The 21,877-nt window shown below is 34.9% G+C and overlaps 1 protein-coding gene across 5 annotated transcripts in view; it reads left to right on the top strand.

Annotated features, from left to right (window-relative positions):
* Nucleotides 1–21,877, top strand: part of DPP10 (dipeptidyl peptidase like 10) — a 492,868-nt gene that overhangs the window by 409,729 nt on the left and 61,262 nt on the right. For all 5 annotated transcript variants that reach the window (XM_048079610.2, XM_048079611.2, XM_048079609.2 and 2 more), the window contains exons 6-7: nt 8,803–8,855; nt 8,957–9,038. In XM_048079610.2, coding sequence (XP_047935567.1) covers nt 8,803–8,855; nt 8,957–9,038 — 135 coding nt within the window. The remainder of the gene's footprint in view (nt 1–8,802; nt 8,856–8,956; nt 9,039–21,877) is intronic.

Below are 21,877 nucleotides of genomic sequence, written 5' to 3'. Positions count from 1 at the left end.
AACAATTTCTTGAATAATTCACTCATCTGAAATTATTATGTATTCAAAAATGATTGAGTTGCATATCCAAATATAGGGTGGTCTATCTCAGCCCTTGATGTATCAGAAAAAAAAGAAGTTTCTGCAGTTATTCTCAACTGCACTTTGTATCACATTATTGTTTGTTAGATGATCTGAGTTTAATTGATTGTGAATTAATTAACATTCTGCAGTGAATGTCTTCTTCTTGAGATAATTAATCTTATTGAAAAGTTATATGTGGAACGGTTGAAGCTTTAGCAAATTTTTTAGAGGTGCCTTTTTGTTTAGGCTTCGTTGACAGCCTTTTTTTCTTACAGACAAATTGCATGTCTAGAAATGTCATGCTTTTATATTTATTTTAGTTTGGCAGCAAATAGTTGTTATGGCTGGTAATATTTCACACTGAAAAGTATTAATGCTAACCATAAATTATTACCAACGATATGTCATAGTTCTTATCAATCAGGACAAGTAAATGATGTTGATTGAAACAAATAAATATGATGCTTTGCAAAGTAATAACCTTGTCATTTAACTCCAGTGCTGCAAATGCATCAACCTAGCTTAGATTAACGCTTCGCAATTAGATAAAGAGCTTTCAGAAACAAGAAGGCCAAAAGTTATGCGAAAAATATGTAGAGACTTAGATATCAATACTGGCAAAACTTGTAGTTTTTCATTTCCAAAATTGAGTAGGGACAATAGGATTCAAAGATGTTTAGAGATTCTTCATCATGGTATTATAGACTCTATGTTTGTTTCCCAGTGCTTTCTATGAAAACCTTTGAAGAAACTATCGGGAATCTCTATTTGTTTGTCATACTACTTGAAATGTGAAGTCTCAAAATGTTTTTCAGATGAACGAGGTTGGGCATGATGATCATAACAGTACTTTCTAGCTGGATGAACTATGAAGCAGTGTATCAATAACTGCAGTTTGAAACTAAGGTATGCTGAAAGGATTTACTGGGTTGTGGTACAAATCCACAGTTCATGACGGAGTTAAATTCTTAGTCTTTTGTCTAACTCAGATATAATCCATATGAAATCATTCATCAACTCATCTGATTAAACTTGTATTTAAATTCTTGCTGAATATAGGACCAGGCAAATAGTAGCCAAACATTTCACTTACCAAGAACAGAACGTGCCGCTTTACTGGAGCACAGTGTGAACCATTTCTGGTGTACACCCCTGTTAGAGTTGATCTTTAGTATTAGTACACAGTCTGAGATTTCACTGTAATTGTTGCCATACCTGGAAATCAGCAAATTTTGTTAACCAGTATTATTTTCATAAATATACAGAGTCATTTTTTTATTGATCTAGTGTTTTATTTGAGCTCTTCATTTGTGATATAAGAGGTAATCCATATTGGTTTCATGTGTCTGCAGTTCTGAAATTGATGCTGCAGAGCTCTTTCTTCACTTGTTATGCATTCGAGCAGCCAATTACATGAAAACCAAACTTGGCCATGCTAAATTTCAATGTTTAAGCGGTTTTATTAGCAGCTCCTGTGTTGGAGAACACATGGAGTCAGACTGGACAAGCAAATGGAGAACATTTAAAGTAAATAATAATGCAGTTTTCAATGAAGGTGGATTTCACCTAATAATGTTATTGATAACATTATTGCATTATTTAACACACACATTGCAAAATGGATGGAGGATTCATCCAGCAGCTGTACTTTGCTCTTAGTACTGATTTAGATATCAGTAGTCATACAGCTACTGATTTCAGCTTGTTAACTGCACCAAAGGTTTCACTAACAGGGAAGTCACACATCTTGTAATACAAAAGGAAGAAAAGAATGTATTTTTCTTGTTTTGTGAAACTTCTGTCTCAGCGCATTAGATACTGATTCCATTCTCTTTGCACTGTGGTCCTAGCAAAGTTACATGTCTTAAAGCTCATAGAAAGGAAATGAAGAATAAGAATTTGTTACGTGGATATTCTTTTTTTCTAATTTTTTTTTTTTTTGGGGGGGGGGGAGTACAAAAAGTTGATGTTTTAAATCCTGATGGCATAAAGCAAAGACTAACACCTTTCTGCTGTAACTCATTTGCTTTCAAGACGCTAACACAAAGGATGAAATCTGACCACAAATAATCTGGTGTTTTCCAAATGTGCAGCAAATAAAGAGCTTATGTATAATATTAATGACCTGTTCAAAGTCTTTTCTCATTTTCATTGCTGGAAATCTGAATTACGCCAGTGTACGGATAGCAAAACTGTGAGTGAAATACCACTAGCTAGAAGAGAAATAATATAGGTAATAATTTGCATAATATATTTAAATAATATGTATAAGCTGTGATTTTTGTATAGAGAGTGGATTTGAATATATACTAACTTGTCTTTTTGTAAATATGTAATAGTTATTCATTTTGGCTGGCTCATACTACACTAGCTGAAAAATAAGTAGCAAAGGCACACCTAATATCATGCAACAGAGTGTGTTGTAGGGACCACACATTTTGGTCTTAACAGCTTTTTGGTCTACAAACAGCTTTTGCACTGTTTGTAGTTGCTAATTTCTGTCTGAAATTCTTCATTTGGATCAATGCAGCATCATGCTTAAGAAGCCACGCCAAAGTGCAGTATCATGAGCCTATGCACAACTAGTTAAGCGTTGCACTTCATTGCATTCATATTTGACTGGGGTTAAATCATGTGGAGTTAGATGGATTGTATGTGTCTGTGGTATAGATTTGCCCCCAAATCATCAGTGTAGTCTCTATCTGTCTGCTATGTCACTTGCTTTTGGTGCAATTGTCGCACAAGCATAGTGCTATAGTGCATTCATTTCAGTAATCCCTTCAAAATGGCTCTCTAACCATGCTATGCGTCTATATTTCATTGTGTTCCCCTCATATTCTCTCCACTTTGCTTCTGGTACTTTCTTATTATTTGTAGTTCATTGCATATTCTGCAGGCTCTGTTTTTCTAAAAAGACATTTTTATCCCAAAGGCAAAAAAAAGAAACAATGTATGTTTCCATCTGTTTTTTTAAATTGATTTTTTGAGTCTTTAGTGAAGGTCTCTAGTAGGTTTGTTTTTCAGAATCAACAGTGAATGAAGTTCCATGTGTAGTTCTGTGGGAGTATTTCCTTGCGTGAATGATGAATGTATGATCGGTTAACTTTTATCTTGGCCTTGTAATTGCTTTACCATGGAAAAGCCTTTTGGTTTGCTTTTGAGCATAAGTAGATTTTTTCAGTAATTCTTCAAATGCGTAATTCAATTGCAGAAAAGAGGATGAAGACAAAATCCTATTCATGTTGCTATTCTTCAAGCTGTGTACAACAGCCAATAGTTCTGCGTCTGACACCTACCACGGCATTTTGAAAACATGCGTAACCGTTTCACTGATGTATTATGTACAATGTTAAAAACAGAGAAAGGCCACAGATGAATGAATAAATTAAGATTCTTGCAAGATATATTCCGGTTTATTTTACTATTTCGGTGTGTCCTCTCCCATGTTTTCTTGGTTCATGCTATATACTATAAAAAAGGTTATTAATTAAGAAGCACCACTTACAGGATTTATTTATTTTTTCACCTGGGTTGAGGAATCTTTGGGTCTCAGTAACACTGTTTTTATAAATGCGATGGCTTTAATGGGTAAGTGAGACAAGATTTGTGGAAAGAGGTATTATCTTTTATTAGACCAGATGATATAACTGGAAAAAATAGAAAAGCTTTGAGGCACTCAAAGCTCTTTCAGATTGGATTCTCTTAGCTTTGAACTGCCTAATAACTGCCTGCTGTGAAAGTGAAAGAATAAAAACATTTTCTTGTTCTTTCTTTTTTTATGAATAATACTGTTTGGGAATCATGGAACATACCTTGGAACAGTTAAAAATTTTTTTGCAACTAAGGCTGATCTTTCTAATTCTGATTCATTCTTTTAATTGTTAAAATAACAATAAAAACAATTGTCATTCAGGCTAGTAATGTCTTAAAATGCTAGATTTATTTTAGAGGCGATTGGAAGTGTAAATGAACCCATAAAAGATCTGATATCTCACTGATGAATCATAAAGATCTGTATGGTTTGGAACCTAATGTGAGAAACTGCCTTTCTTTTTGCAAGTCAATGTATGTGTTTTGAGATAGGAGGGATGGGTGTAATGGCATATTTTATGTTTTTAGTTATTTGATGATACTCCTTATTTATTTATGTATTTTAAATATTAATGGGAAGGATATGGCTTCCAAATAGTCTCCTTGCTATTCACTACATATAATACAAATAAATATATATCTACTGTTGCGTATGAGAAATAAATCCCATTTGGCTGATAAACTTTGGGATAACTGAAAGTATACTGTAGATTCTAAAATTTATATTTCATATACTGTGATTCTGTGATTGTTCTTCCTCAGACTGAGTGCTATTACGCCCTGAGAAAAATCTTATTTGAATCTAAAAGGAGAATTTAGAGAAAAAGAGGGTATAGCAGCACTGAGAAATGCAGAAACTAGTTCAGAGTATGGGTGTCTATGTGGGTAAAAACAAAAATAGAGAACAACCTGCTCACTACCTTGCAAAAAAGCCATGTGAGCAAGGAGGCATTATTATTGCTCTAAATAAACCAATTATATGCTTTCACATGCTATTTTAATAAAGGAAATGGATATAGGATTCATCAAGGTGTTTGGCATTTTGTGATTATAGTGCTGCAGAATTCTAATGTCATGAGCTCTCCTCCTTTTCCCAGGAGTTGAGGACACTCATCATCCTGTGGAAATACTGCCGGTGAGATTTTCCTTGCAGATTTTTAGCACGAACACTATTCTATGTGGGATGTTTTCCAAGTTACCCAAGGACAATGAATTGATTATTTCCTGGAGTATATTACAGGAGTGTACTTGGCTAAGTGTATATTGCACATTGTTTTGCTGCATCTTGCTGGACTATGCATTGAGTTCTAAGACAATATTTCGTTTTTAGCGACCTTAGAATTACAGAGTCATTCCTTGAAAGACAGAAAATATAGGACATATAAAACTCAGAACCGTGTGTCATCTAAAAGTTCAGATTATGATTGATAAGTGTTTTGTTGTTGTTGTTGTTTTGTTTTTACAGTTGGCTGTTACCTGAATAATAGATTGTTATTTCAATACATTTTGACTAGAAGAATTTGTCTTGAAGATAGTTTTTAAACCTTTTCCTTTTAGGTCCTTTGTAATATTGTTCTGTAATTTAAGGTTTTCAATGCAGCTGTTTTTTTTTTAGTGTTGAACTGCATCACATGAAAGCCTTTATTCAGTTTACATATTGATGAAAGACTAAATTAAAAAAAAATAAATATGATATGCAACAGTTGTTTCCAACTACATTTTGTGGCAAAAGAAAAATAAATTTTGTTGAGGGGGAGGTATGCTGTCAATCTTATCTAAAAAGCCATTTTCACCATTCTTAGATGAAATTTGTGTGGAATATTTTCCAGCTTATCACAGTAGAAACAGGCAGATTATTTTCTTGTCAGAAAGGCCTGAACCCTAGCAAGATACATGTGGGTAAAGATCCTCACAGGGTCCCACCTTACCGTGTACAGTTACTTTATTAAATCTTAACCAGCTTTTTCTTTTCTTCATATTCCTCCACTGGTATGTCAGTGCAGAAATTACTGTAATGCATTTAATATTTTAAAAGTCTTTGCTTTCCTACATTGCTCTACATCCTAGAGACCTTCCCTGTGTCCATATTCATTAATCAGTTCCTTTCCCTATACCTAGAAGATGACTTGAGTGTCTTTTTTTTTTTTCTTTTTTGGACAGCTGGAGTAGTCCACTGCCCATATTCAAAACATTAGCCTTCATTGAGTCTTTTGATACCACCCTAGTGAGAAGGCATAGAGTACAAGAAATGTTTGAAAACATTTCAGAATAGAAATTATAACATTTCAGATTTGAATGCTCGCGAAGATGCAAAGCCTTCATTGCAAATGTACAGTAAGAGGGAGCAGTGCAGCCCAAGCTCTACCTTTCTGAGCTCTAATCTGTTTCTTTGCAAACTCCATCATAAATTGACAAGATGTTGTTTTTTTTTTCTGATTAGTACACACGCCCCTTCCCTACCCCCCCCCCCCCCCCCAAAAAAAAAAAAAAAAAAAAAAAAGAGACTTGCAGGGCAAAATCCCCAGACACTATGCATGCCTCTTCCAAAGAGGATTTAAAGAGGATTTCGCTGGTGGCACCGGGGAAGGTTTGATCCTGGTATTTTGAGCCTCACTGGTATGTGAGGGTCACTATGTTTAGTGTCAGGCTTGGTGCCCTCAACTGGGCTCCTCCTGTGTGGTGCCAGATGTACATTAGGGATCAGGAGACGTGGTCCCAGCAATTGATACAGCTCTGTGCAACCTGGCTTTACTGAAATAGTGGAGATCCTAAAAATGGTATATAAGCATGACATAAACCTTTAGACAAAACTGCTAGAACCTCCTAGCAATGTAGTGCTTATTATAGATGCCAGAATTGAAAAAGAGATTTTCTATACCCTCTCTCTCTCTTTTTTTTTTTTTTTTTAAATGATTGTGTTTCAGTATGTGACTGTTGCAAGCAGGATGAATTAGGAAGCTTCCTACTTGTAGCTTATTCATAGTGTTTGTATTATAAAATAAAGTTAACATGAGTAATTTGAGAAAAACCTCAGCATCCCTTCTGAAATTGACTTCATCGTAATGTTTGTCTCCTCAGATTGTGTTCTTTCAAAGGTATCGATACTTTTAACAGCAGTTATTAATATTTCTACAGAAATATTTAGAAAGAAATTTTATTTGAGGGTAAAAGGAATGTTTTATGTTAAATCCAAAGTGTATCTCTTGTTGTCATATTTTCTCTTAAAGCTCTCAAAATGACTTACTAGTTTAGCTTTTTTGTTGTAGTTGAAATTATTCTGTCTAGGAATTTACTTTGAAAATATTTCTATTAAAAACACTTTTTAGCCTTCCAAGCATTTTGTTATATACTTTTGCCTTTTCCTGGAAGGGTGAAAGACCAATTACTCTTTGCTGTAACTGGTTGTATGAGGCTGTCCTCTTTAACAGCTGCGGGCAAGTGCCCCCCTGGGTAGCCTCTGGCAGTATATGCCCTGTGCTGACACCAGTATGACATAACTGTTGATGTCCCTTTGATCTGCCATCTCTTACCTCTAGCAATGTAAGATTTAAAACAGCAAGAGCTTTGAAGCCAATAGTTTGTCTCATTGTCTTACCAGTAGTATTTAAATAACTCTGTCTTGGTAATTATCATGTTATTACCAGGTTAATTTTTTCCACAAGCCCTACTGAAATTTAAACATTATGGCATGTAAGCAAGCAGTCTACTATGCATATAAGTAAATGTATAAGTATATATAGAAAAAGATGTGATAGTGGATATGTTTATGGTAGCTACTAAGAGAAAATAAGCATCAATCAAACTTCTCAGAATACTCCTCACAGTGTCCTTCTATTTCCTACATTACAATTTGGCTCTATTTTTGTCACACTTAGAAGTTCTTGGAAGAAGTTGATACCTTGCATGATCAAAATATTTATCATAAGCTGTAATAATAACCAAAAAATCTACTTTGGGGTATAATTATTAATAAATGTTTCTTCTCATTGAAGAAATGCTGCTGATGTTAATCATCATAGACTTGGAAAATGGAACAGATTCTTGTCTAAACCAGAAATTTTATAGAAAGGTCAGTTAACAAAAAACACATAAAGTACAGTTCCAAATCTTACAGGCCTTTGTGGACTTATTGTAACATCAGCCAGCAAAATTCTTCTGTATGTTGACTGGGAACTAATAATGGAAATTAAATTGCTGGAGGGATCTTTCAGATGATTCTGTTACTGAAAAACTTTTAGTCAAAATAATGACCTCTGAAACCCCTCACATGTGTTAACTGCAAATTTCAATAACTCTAATCATGTGTGATCCTCTTTCGTCTCTTCTCTCTGGAGAAGATGCTGAAAGATTCCTGGTACAGATAATATAAACTAAAGAGTTCCCAACAAATACTCCATATCAGGGTTTGAGCTTTGCTAATATATCTGTATTCATCTAACTGGAATTAGCATGACACTGTTCAGAAAAAATAAATAAATTAATTAATTAATATGCTAAGTAGAGATATAGTAACTCTGTAGATGTGAAGCTACAGTAAGTCTAGTAGATGTCACTTTGTTTCTTTCTGAAAAGAGTTTACATTAAAAGGAACAATTTCTCTTAGTACAGTGATACCTAATCACAATTATATTTTCAAACATGAAGTAATTTCAATTAATCATAATTAAATAATTGATACCACAGAGTTACACTATTTTCATACTGTGAGACTGTTAAAGAAGTGAGCTTGGTTAAAACTGATCACTCAAGTCCAGAAGGCAGAAAAATGTCTATTACTGATGATATATATATAACAAAGTAATGTTTGACTGAAGAGTAGACATGTAATAATTTACTTTGATCTAGAAGATTTTGGCCCTTTGTCTTGATGGTTTATAACATTGTCAGCTGTACAATACTGTTCGTCAGCATCAATCTTCTGCCTCCGCATACATCAGGCCCTGATATTTTGCACTTAAATGACAGTCCTTTTTATTTCACTTGACTTCAACAAAATAACAAATTAAGACAACAGCATGAGATCTCCCCCAACTAGAGAATCCTGGGCTTCCTGGGATCATAACTATAGTCTGTCGATCCAGTATTTGTATTTGTTATTCTTATGCTTTCTTTTTCTTTCTTTTTTCTTTTTTTTTTTTTTTGTCACAGGTTTTTCATTATTCTTTTACAGCTTCATACGTGATTTACAACATACACACGAGGTAGGTCACTTTGCATTTTCAATATAGTGTCATTGTCAGTAGTTCTATAAATATGGTGATGCCAGAGTATTCAAGTAAAAATGTTTAAATTTTTTTTCAAGGGAAGTTTTGGAGCTAAACCCTCCAGAAGTAGAGGATTCAGTATTACAGTATGCAGCATGGGGCATCCAAGGACAGCAACTGGTAAGCACAGTCATTAAAAATGCTACGGTGAAAGTAGTTCAATAATGTATTTGCTCCAGACAGACTGAAGTAAAAATAAAAATTAGAAGCCTTAAGGTATAAGCAATCTTGTTGAGTGGAAGGTGTCCCTGCCTATTGCAGGGAGGTTGGAATTAGGTGATCTTTAAGGTCCCTTCCAACCCAAGCTTTTCTAGGATTCTGCGAAGCTAAGTTTTGTTATGTATTTCTGCTGGATGCTGGTATGGTCCTGTTGCAGATTTTAGGGGATGCTTCTATTTTTATAAAAGTCATGTAAGCATGGTTGTCTGTTTGTTGTTGTTGCTGTTTTGTGTTTTTTTTTTTGTTTGTTTGTTTACTTGTTTTTCCCCTAATAAACAAAGTCTTTAATTGTATGTTTATTGAAAGAGTCACATCTTCATCCAAATATACACTCAAATAATTTTTGGAATAGCCATCTTTAAGATGCTCTTCTCTCATCTAAGAGAGAAGGAAAGTTGAAGACAAAGAGGTTTTCAAGTGCATGATCAATGAAAACTGTGGACAATAGCAAGAAGCCTAGCATCCAAAAGTGGATGCAATTAATTCAATCAAAAGTGTTTTCTTTTCAGTATGAAAATTACTGCCAAGGTCATTTGCGCTGCATTGAATTCATAATAATAAAGCCAACAATGGTGTGTTTCATATGTTGTTTTCTGTCAAAAGTTTGACCATGTTTTATGAACATGAATCACCCTTTATGACCAAACTCAATATGAGAAGAAAAAAAATAGTGGTTCTAGGAACAGCATTGATTTAAAACTGACCTGTGCTGTAGATGAAGGCAAGAGAAAGACTTATAAAAGCACCAGTTCTCTGAATAGGGAATCACATATCCTTGATGCAATTTTCTAATAAGCTCATTAATGCTCACAGGCACGATCCTGGAGACTCTTTGAATGTGTGACTTGTTTATGCAGAGAGGTTGTAAGTTCAGTGTCTAGAGAATACACCCCCTTGCTTATATCATTCATCAAGATGGTGAGAACATAGAAAGCGATTCTGGTCAGAATATATTCTATCAAGCAAGTGGAGGCAGGAAGGCAGAAGTAGTTGGAATATGCTTGATATGTTTTAATAATTGCCAACATTAATTTATCAGTAACGAGAGCATGGAGACAGAACTGATGGGAACAAAGATGCAACTTAGTTACTAGGTGGTATTATGGAATGCAGCAACCTGTGTAGGTTGTAACAGGTGATGCATTTGCAAAATGGATCAGAATTAAAAAAACATTTTAAATTAAATTGCTGTTCATAAGACTATTCCTGTGATGTTCCTCTAATCTAAAGTACATGCAGTGATTACTGAGAAAAGATATATATATATAAAGATTTTTTTTTTTTTTTCCTGAAATATATTTTAAGGTCAGGGAGAGACTTAACTATCAAAAGCTTCAGAAAAATAATAAATCAGAATAATGCTATGTCTGTTTTACCTAGATTGCCATTCTGGAAATAGGTATGAATAATTTCAGATACAGGCAGAAGTTGCACCGTATTAAGTCTCAGAACTGAAAAAAAAATAAAGTAGCCAGTCTCAAATTTGAAAATGTTAGGGTAATTTATACTTCAATGAATACAATATTACTCATCTTTTTAATGTCCCTAGTAAAGTTAATGTCATGCTTTAAAAATATCTTCTCCACTGTGGGCTTTATGGTGCCATATGGTTTGCAGAATTAGGAAATAGTAACTTTTGATAAAAACACAAAATCTTCTGTGCAATCTGAATGATACCAAGTTTCGCCATAGAGATGGAAACCTGCAATGACAGCATACTTAGGGTCACTTTCATATGAATCTCTAATGAAAAGAATGTTCTTTTGAAGCTATTTATATTGTAAAAGGAAGTTTCTAAAGTGGCAGAAATGCATTACCAAATTACCCTCCCACTTCAGCAGGAAGCCAAAAGAATAGAAGGAGGATGAATGAACACTGTTGTGAATAATGGTTGTTGCTCCTGTCCAAAGGAACGGCTGCCTCTTTAGCAGAAACAGAACAGCAGAGATTATTCCATCAGGAGAGATTAGGCAAGGGTGTGTGTGACTGAGGTCACTTCACCATATTTGTTCTCACTTATAAAATTTGTCACTGGAACAAACAATTTACCAGCGAGTTTTTAATAAAGGTGGTATAGGAAACAGTTGGCAGTCAAACTGGGTGAGGAGGAAATTTCGAAGGGAAAGATGTAAAGCCTGGTAATCCATCAGCAGTAGCTATCAGTAGCATGTATCTGAGTTGAAGCAAAGATACAGTCTTACAGATCCATATTCACCAATACATGACAATTGGTTTACCAAAGCCCGTCTCTAAACAATAATTATGTGTCTTTCTCATGTAATGATGGAAATAGTAGTAATTCATAATAAATAAAACAAGCAGTGAAATTAAAAAACAGGACAATTATTAGAGTATTAACCTGAGTACTCTCCAAGAGCCATTCATTACAGCTAAAGAACAGAGAACAAATAGTGTATATATACACCAAAATTTCATCCAGAGGGGTCTATGACACATACCCTTTGGCCATTGCAGACACAAAGTATAGGTAGACCTCTAAAATGAAGAGGAGTATTGCCCTTCCAGGGTCTGTGCAGAATACAATAGCAGTACTATAGCCATGACTGGTCAGCAAACTGCTCACATGAGATGTGAAACAAAAGGCAGAGGTATGTCTGACTGGGTCAAAGACATTGACCAACACCGTGAATGCTTGGATGAGCTGTGATTAAATCAAAATAGTGTAGAATAACACATGGACTTGGATCAACCATTTTCAGTAAATTGTCTATAGTTTAATTTGTTTCCAATCTTTAGTTCTGCAGACCTAAGTAACGATATAGCCTGTGCAGGAATCTTAATTTGAGTTCCTCAAACGTGGGGGTATTGTCAATAGGTTCAAATACATCATATAAGCAGATGAAGTGTTTGAGCAGGAAAATTCATATGAAGCCAGGAAGTGCTTATTGTACAGAGGACAAATACGATGACAGTGACATCACGTATACGGTAATACGTTACAACCATGTGAAAATCAGACATCACTCTAAGTTGTCTACTCATATGAATAATTTCTAGGGTTCTCTAATGGGACTGCAAGCCACATGTGACTGGTGAAGAACAACAATTAGGTTTGTATCAGATATCAGATGTCTGGGTTGTCATACCACTGTTTTGAAGTTACCAGAGTGGCTGTGAGTTATTTCAGTTTCTTGCTATTTATCTAGAGTAGAGGATTCTGTAAAGATTAAGAGAAAAGCACAGAGAAACATCTGCTGTTTGAGTCATGACATTTTGGTGGTAAAATTGAAAATGTTTGCCATTTGGGAGAACAAACTTTTAGCTAATGAGTTAATGTATTTTAATGTCACATAGCTGTTATTTTTGAAGACTCTTTCCAAGGTCACACTCTTTAAAATGAAATCTTTTAACTGTGTTAGATCTGTGCAAGATCTAAAATACCATTTCTGTGTGTCTTGGTATCTTAGGGAACTGTTTATGTATTTGTTAAACATTTGTCATATTTGCTCGGTCTGAATTTTGATAAAAGTTTTGAGAGGTCAGTTGATAATCTTTTTACGTCACCTTTATAGAATCCATTACCGCAATATTAAGTATTTCCAGGGAAAATAAACCAGGATAAACAGATACCTAACTGGTTTCATCAGCATTTATCTGCCTGATGTTTGCTTAACTGGAAACATCATTGCATGTATCTGAGAAAGAGAGATCCCAGACGTGGTAGGAAGGCCTTACCAAGTAGAAGAATGGTGGTGTTGGTTTTAAAGGACCTCTGGGGTCTGAATGCCCAATTCTCATTCATTCTTCTCTCCCTTTTGGTCTTACCTTCCCCAGTAGCTCATAGCAAAGGTTTTTATGTTTCCATGCTGGACCTGGCTTGTACCTGACGTTGTGGCAGAGACACTGAACAGCAGGAGCAGCTTTTTCTGTGTGGATCTGTCCATGGAGACATATCACAGTAGAAGCCTGAATATAAAAACTGGTCACCATTGTATGCAGAGTTTTCTATGAAAGATGTAGTGTTTCTTTACAGCATTTCTTGCAATATGGATAGTTTTTGAATTAATTAAAGTAGCTCTCAGTGAAGTGTAGTTAGAAGTTGTTAGGTTTGACATAGTTTTTTCTTAAAAGTTTTGCATAGTTTTTTCATGGTTTTTATTGCATTGAGCTTATTATTCTTGTGATATATTAAGTGGTTGTAAAGGGAACTGGAGTTATATATTTGCGTGGATCAGCATAAATTATGATCAATTGACTTATGTATGAATGTCTATGCATAAATAAACCCATATTTTAACATAGCAGAAATAAAGAAAATGGTTTAGCTATCTAGAATACTTTAAAAAAAATCATTTTGTAGAAGCTTGATAGTTTTCTTTCTCAGAATTTGATGATATCAAAAAAAAAAAAAACAACAAAAAACCACAGCATTATTAAATGGTAGGACTGAAGATGAGCTTTTATTATGCTTTAATGCTGCTTAGGTCATTGTTGTGTAGAATTGCCTATTATCCTGTATACATGATGAACAATTCGTTGACTGCAGCTGAATTGTGGATGATTCAGGTTGCTCTCATCAATTTTCAGAAAATATTTTAAATATTAGAAAAAAATAAAATTGCCCTTTTGCTAAAAAAAAAAAAAAAAAGGAACAGGGTATCACAACCAACATGACACAGAAGCTGAAGCTTTTACAGAAAAAAAAAAAGGAAAAAAAATTCAATGAAAAAATACCTCACTTTATATTAAAACTATAAAAAAACTAGCAAATAAACAGAAACCCAGCAACAAAACAGAGCAAAAGCTGCTTTTATCATCATATATAAACGTACTAGTTCAAGAACCCTCTGCTTTGTTCTCAATCACTGTTGCCCTAGCTGTTGTGTGGAGGCCCATTGTGCCTTCTCACCTCATCCACCCCTCTTGCCCCACAAGAATGTAAGTATCTTTCAGACTCTGTTGAATTGCTCTATTACCATGACATTTCCTTACAGTTGCTGTCTCTTCAAAATTTCATTTTTTGTGTGTGGTTTTTAAATAGTTTTAGATAACAGTAGTGTAGCAAAAAAAAAAAAAATTCTTTGAGGTTACTTGATTTGCCGAGTACCTAAATAAGCACAAGACTAATTTTAGTAAATTAGAGAAATTAATGCGACTGTGCTAGACACGTGCCTTGCTCAGCAGATGCTTTAAGAGCCATTAGTTGCTGAAAACTTCATTTGATATTTGCTCAATCAAGGTTCAAATTACAACTGCTATAAAAATTGGTAACTTTTTGGAAAGAGACATTTGTCATGAGTTTTATTTTTGCATAATTAATACTGTGGGTCCTTGGCACCCCCTCCTGGCAAAAACACTTCTGCTTGCTAATAAAGAAGAAAAGATCTAAGGGTTCATGAGCCAAGTAAAAACTTAACTAATGCTAATGAATTAAGTCCTAAATAAATATATTTAATCTGCTGTTTTTATTTTCAAGGTCTTTTGGTCTATGGACTTGCTGTATTTTAATATGAGTAACTTAAAACCACATACATAAATGTCAAGGCTTTATTTCATCTTTCCTTTTAATCATGTTACTAATGAGGCAAATGGCTGTAAAACTGAGAGAAAAATGTCTGCTTGAATTTATTTTGAAAACCAGAAATAAACAACATTTTAGTGTGACATTAACCGCAGGTATGATTTTTTTTATTTAAAATGTATGACAAGTTCCTTACAAAAAAAATCTATATTTTGATGATTTGGGAATACTTTGTCTATGAAGAAAGGGAATATGTATATCTGAGCATTGCCCACACAGTAGGGTCTTTAAGGCATTTGACCATAATTCTAGCAAATGCTGAAGTCACGTAAGTCATGTCTTTCTGAAAGCTAACTACTTTTTCATATAGAAACATTTGTATATGTATTTACACACAGTCACACATTTCCAAATGTTTCTATCCACATTTTTAGATTTCAGCTGGGAAACTTACGGTGTCTAATGCCAAGATCTGAAAAGAATGGTGAAAATATTTATGCAAAAGGACTGTTTTAATAGCAACTTTTTACCAGTAGTTAAAATTGGATTGTGTATTATTTTTCAAGACTGAGCATTCTTTTTTTGTTGTTGTTCAAAGATGAAATTGATATAAACGTTCAGATCCTGTTATGAAATGATAGGAAAGTCACTTACTAGCATACTTACAAAAGCTGTGTGCTGCTTCATGTTTTGATGCCAGAACTGTATTTATCAGGGTCACTAGTGAGCAGAAGCAATACAATATTTCTCTTCACATAAGAATTAGTTACCTGATACTCTTGAGTGAAACTATATTCTTCAGAATTCGTGACTACACATTGTATTTCCTCTTGAATTTCTCAAACCACCATTGTAAAATGTAATTGTTTCTTTGCATTTCCATCTAAATTATTTAATTCAAACTATTCTTCAAAAAAAAAAAAGATTAGTTTCTCTGAAGGTATTCTATGGAACTAACTTCCATTTTCAATTATTAATTTCTAGGTGCCCACTTCACTTATTTAATGCCTATCCTATCCTTCAACTTCGTCTATTTCTAAGTGAGGTGGGCTCCTAGAAATTAATAATTAGACAAAGTTGAAGGAGAGGATAAGCATTAAATGCACATTGTCTGGTTTCAAAAGTGATACTCAATATGAAAGGATTTTTCTGCATCTTAGAAAAGGGAAATAGACAATGCAAGCAGTTTTGGAAAACAGGGAAGAATACCTTTTTGTATATCAAGGCTGAGTGTATTCAGTAAAGGTTTTGTGAGCTCTAGATAGCATGAACATTTACAAGTTGAAGCACGGCTAAGTTGAGCATAGAAGTTTTTTCATCATTTAATTTCTTAGTGAAATGCAATGAATGTGTCCTGCTATTAAAGGTATCTTTAAAATTTTCAGTATTAAAGGTTAGGTATTGCTAGCCCTGTGTGAGAATAGCTACTTGGCTGCATCTGAAAGATGCATCTTGCTAGAAAGCTAATAACTTTTTCATCTAGATATTTGTATAGATATTTACACACAGTCACACAAAGGTGTGTACAAATAGGCTTAGGTGTAAATGTTTGATAAGGGCAATCACCAGGATTTTTCTTTGTAGCAGCCTGCAGGGAGCAATGAAAGTAGAAATACGCCCCTCTCATCTAGACTATCATGTTGTTCAACATGTGTATGTGTAACAAAGCATAACTGAATATTCACACTTTTGTCTGTTAGCTAATATTAACTGCAAGTCCAATGGCTCATAAAATAAGACTGCTGTGCTTCTTGTGTGAAAATTGCATAGCTTTTGGTAATGCAGAAACAGATGTCTAAAATTCTTTAGAAACAGCCACCTATGAAAACTAAATACACAGTCAGTGAGGAGAGAGATCAAAATCGGAACCTTTTGCTAAATCAGAATTGGGAAAGATTAGGTACCAGGATGGATTATGGACTGTATTTTCACATAACTCTGAAATCCTGTCCAAAAGCATTGCAGGCAAACCTATATCCATGGATCATATATTATAATCCTTTAGTCACTTCATATTTTCATATGTACTATCAAAAAAAAAAAAAAGGATATACGACAAAACAGGGTAGAAAATTTGCCTGTATTCATCTAGGAATCTCATTTTAAAGTGTTGCACTTTAATTTCTAGTTTTAAATAACCTGAGTGTTATAGCAGGTGAGTATCTTTTGGTAATGTAATACAAATGTTGGTTTTATCTGTCAGATTAAAAATAAATAATAAATATTCTATTCTCTATTACCTCCTTACCACCAAGGGAAAAAGAAGGGAAAGCTTGACTATGGTGAAGTGCCAAAGTCTCAGAACACAAGAGTTTGAAGAACTGACATGTCTAATACCTTTGGGGTTCAAGTTCTAAACCAGAGGTTGTTTTTAGATGACAGTGAACGTGAATCTAATTTACCTTCTGTAAAATTTTTGCAGAAGACTTGCAAAAGACTTCTGAGTCTCTGTGATTGTACCAGTCCCTTCAGAGTTCAGCTAAATGGGTAAAAGCTACTTAGCAGCAAAATTTGCTGAACTCTTGCTGCATGGTGCGGTTCCTCAGACTCTTGTATGTATATGCTCTTTTTCTATTTGTTGTATCATGACGTTTATTTTCTCATTTGGCATGTTGTGTCCTGCAAAAATATAGACACATTTCTCTCAGTGAAAGTGACATTGACTTCCCTCTTTTGCAGGGTTAAGTCTCCCTTTTGCCCTGTGATGTTTCTCTTTGAAAGTTGGATCTGTTTTTCCAGTGGTCAAGATATGACATCTTGGTTCTGTTCAGATTAGTCCCTTTTTATGTCAGTCGACCAGGATTTTACCCATTGCATATGGGTGATGTAGACTGCCCTTTTTTTAAAATAAGCTGCTTTTTTGTTGTTGTAGTAATTTTATAATTCATGGTTGATGATATCATGACTCCCTGTTAAATCTCTATCGGTAAGTTAGCTGTGAGGAGGAGAAAAGAAACACACACAGACTGCATGTCTTTGGATATGTTCAACATTTTGTTTGGTTCTTACTCTCTCCTTTAACAAAGTCCTTCTTGCAAAAGAGCAATTAAACTCCATTGCCACCAACCCATATATACATTTGCATGTTTTCAGGGCAGGTGCCAGTGGGTTTACAGAAATGGGAAAGTGTTGTGTGGAAAGAAAGCAACATTTATTTATTTGATGTTGCTTCACAGACTATGGAATGTCCCAAACAGAATTGCTGTTATAAGAATTAGTAAGAATTTTCTCATCTCTATTTGTCTTATGAGATAAGAAGTTTTTGTTGTTTGTTTTGTTATTGGTAGTTGTTTTCTTTTTCTAAGAAAAAAATGGCTTTATTGCATTGAATGCCCTGCCTGTGGGAAGTAGTAATTGGGTCTGGAGTCTGCAAGTAGATGTCATGCACAGGTGTAGATGTATATTGGCCCCTCCTAGAGACGCCTGGCAACTTGACCGGTTTGCATAGCACATTACCACACAAGATAGGCTGGGTCAGCAGTAGTAGCTGAAACGACAAAGTTTTGTGTTAAACCCTGCCTGGATTTCTCACGTACAAGATGCTCAGAGGTGTCTTGGTCCGCTTCAGCTTTTGAATAATGTACAAAGTTCACAGGGATTGTCTACCACCACGGGAATAGTACAAAATGCAAATACAATCACCCTGCCCCACTTAATTGCACAGCATCTTCAATTCTGTCTTTTTTGACTTTGGTCCTTGGTTTTAGGTTGTATCTTCATATGTTTTGTCAAAGAAAATAGAGAAAATTCCTCCTCTGGCACCAAGTCTAGACAGCTATGTTAGGTGATACTTCTCCCAATACTGTTCTTTTTGTATTTGGAGCAACTAGGCCAATTTTTTTTCATTTTTGATTCTGTTATGGATTGATCAGTCAAGGCATAACTGAAGACTTAAAGAGATGAGTCAAAATAACAGAGATCATTTTAAAAAAGATCCTGGTAAGGTCCGATTATGAATTTATTGTAAGTCTTCAGGAGCAACCCAGTGACATTTCTGACCCTGCTCCTCTGTGTTGGTTCATTACTCAGAAGCTCTCAGTAAATATGAGCAACAAGGAGTGTGAGTTCCTGAGCATGCATGGTTTATAAATAAGTCTCTTATACTCATCAATTACACAGACAAAGACCAAAGGGCTAAGCAGACCAATCTCTCAAGACATTTGCAGTCAGTGTAGTTCTCAAGACAGCTCCATGGGGAGGAAGCAGACCATCAGTTTGAGGGCAAGGCGGTGTTATTGTAATCTTCTGTGCAATCAAAAAGATTTATAAGATTTTTGTGTAGGTCCTAGGTTAGATATTGTATGTGAAATTATTTATGTAATATATAGCACAATGTTTGCACTCATGAGTAAGTTATCATGGGATTAGTCAGGGTGTGAATTTAGTGGACATCATACTCCAGTATCATTGGAAAGGCAATATAGTTAACATGCCTCAGAAAAAAACAGGGCAATGCTTTCTCATTTTTATTGGAAAACAAGGACATAAACATCAAAATTATCGTGGAGTTACTAATACCCTCTGAATTCAAGCCCTGGTTCATTCCATGACAGTAGTAACTAATCTTGTAGCTACAATATGAGTGCATCCTTGGTATTGTTTACAGTAGATTTATTTAGATAGTTTATAACAATTAAATATAATAGCCGTGTAGATTGTTTGTAGTTGTTCAGAAATGATTGTGCTAACATATTACTGTGATGCAGTGGCATTAATCTAGACAGCAGAAAAGTTATGCTTCAGTGTTCTGTTCTTCATGCCATGTATAGCAGCTTGATTATTACAAAAATAAAATTAACATATTGCAAGTGACACAAGGGGGAAAAAAAAGAGAAAAGATTGCATACAACATTGGGTTTTACATGTTTTGAGGTCTCCATGTTCCATACTGATCAACAGCCACTGCCTCTCTGCCTTGATTACAACAAAATCAAAAGGTTTGAAAGCTTCCCCTGAGAAAATTCCTGCCTAGGTCAATCATAATCTTTAGAAAATTGGTACCTTTAAGACTGAATATAGCTATTATTGCTTACAATTATAATCATTTTGTTATTAACTATTATTTGTTTTCTGCCTCACTTGCAATGCATCTGATGATTTCAAAACAGATGATATGAGGGTAGATTTTTGCCTACTGCTACACTTTTCTTAGATGATTGTACTTCCTGTGCCTTGTGTCTGTATAATTTAATGGATCGTAGTGCACATGGAACAGTGGGGTAAGAGTGGGAGGAAGTCAGAGCTGAACTGCTCAGAAAATTTTATACTGGTATAGATTGTCCCGCAAAAAAAAAAAAAATACAATCTTCAGAGGGGAGATCAGAGCTATTCTGCACTACTGGAGATGTTCAAAGCAGCTGTACTGCAAAATGTATCAGACATTATAGCCTGCAACTCCTATTCATGGAAGCTCACAATCTAAATAGGCTAAAATGTAGGGAAAAGAGATATAACATAAAGCTACTTTGCAATACAATTCCATAAAAGCTTCCCTGAAATTGTCCAGTAGCATACGTGATCTGGACAGAAATTTATAAGTTGTGGAAAAGGATATGGCAAAAAGTCTGTATAATAGTAACTAAGTCACTAGTGAATACTCTAACCATCTAAAATTCACACTTATGAAAGCTTTATAAGCCAATTTCCTTTTTTTATATTATCCAAAATATAGTAATTCTCTTTGGTTCTGATATGTCTGCATGACTTGTAAGAAGGACATTAACAGAATAATCAATCATACCAGTGAAATTTATTAAGTCTGTTTTGGGTAACAGTCCTACCTTGCATTTTATTTGCTTCTCAAATACTCAAATAAATGTGTGTGAGCGTGTTTGAGTTAATTTCCATTGAGCTTCTTACACAGTTTAATACCATGGTTAAGAATGGCAGCTACTAACATTTTACCTTGCTACTTTTCCAACGTGCAAAATATCGCTGGAAATTTTTTTGTTTGTTTGTTTGTTATTTTGTATACACTGGAACCCAATTTCACATGTATGGAATGGTAAATCAACACCTAACTTGCTCTAACCAAGTATACCCATGTATAGAATATTGTCTCAGGCAGAGTGGTGGTGTGTCTATCATGCTTACCATGCCAGCAGCCCATGAGCAGTTTCAGTCACCCCTGTGCCACCACTTTATTCAGTAAAATCATGTTGAAGATTGAAATTATTGGAAAAAAGATTGGAATTATTCAAGTCTCAAGCTGTAGGAAGAAACAAGCTAAATGGCTTCATAACACCAGCTTATCACAGAAAACAGGAAAAGCCTCTCCTTTCCTGCAACAAAATCGAGACCTGAAGTGTTTCTGTGGCTCACTGCAGCATGTTCCCTATGGCTCTTCTATGGCTCTTGGCCGTAGAGGAGTTTTGATATGGACCAAGAGGTTTGGATTGCCACCATGGAGCTTCTAACTGGGTATAAGAAACAACTCTTCCTGTATATGTCTATATGGTCAGTTCTTCTGGATGATTTTAGAAAGTATTTTCTTACCAAAATGAACTTTTTCTCCTGTGAGTGGAAGAAAGAAAATAGCAGTTATACTATTGTTGCATCAGCACACAGAACATGTACAGCACCTTCTTCAGTGGAAAGCTGCTTCAACTAAATGAGATTTTGCCAAGGGAAGAGGGCAGAAAGGGGTACTTGTGTTCCGTAATGGTGGGTATAAGAATGGTCTGGCAATCCCAATTTAAGTCTGTAAGTCCCAGGGGACTTACAGTCTGTAAATGAAATCATAGATGGCAAGAAAACATTGGTTTGTTCAGTTTGGACCTGAATAAGAGAACAGACATTACACTGTGACTAAAAATAACACAATCAGTGTCTCTGAATGAAAAAAATGCATGTATCAGGACTTTGGAGGATGTTAAACAGTAGGGAAGATGCCAAGCCAGGTCTTTATCTACAACAATAATTCAATGACAGCTGCTTTGCAATATAATTTTTAATTGGTAAAAATGAATTGTAAGTTTCTGAAGTGGAGCTATTTGTATGATTTTTCAGATCTGTGAACCCAAAAGTGGTAACAAATATGTTAGGGAATTAAATGAAAACCAAACTTGCTATCTTGACAACAAGTGTTGAAAAACTGCAACCAAATGCATTCTGTGTGGATGCAAGTTTGATTTCAATTTCTTCCTGTCCCAAGCTAGTTCAAATACTATTTACTTATCAAGGGAATTTCAAAGATCTGCATTTCCCATGACTGCAGGCAAAACAACTGTAGGAATTGAACCACATTTGTGCATGTGTG

Source organism: Anser cygnoides, chromosome 6 (genome assembly GCF_040182565.1).
Source record: "Anser cygnoides isolate HZ-2024a breed goose chromosome 6, Taihu_goose_T2T_genome, whole genome shotgun sequence".
Lineage (NCBI taxonomy): Eukaryota > Metazoa > Chordata > Aves > Anseriformes > Anatidae > Anser > Anser cygnoides.
Note: the sequence above shows the minus strand (reverse complement) of the source record. Positions and strands in the feature narration are given on the sequence as shown.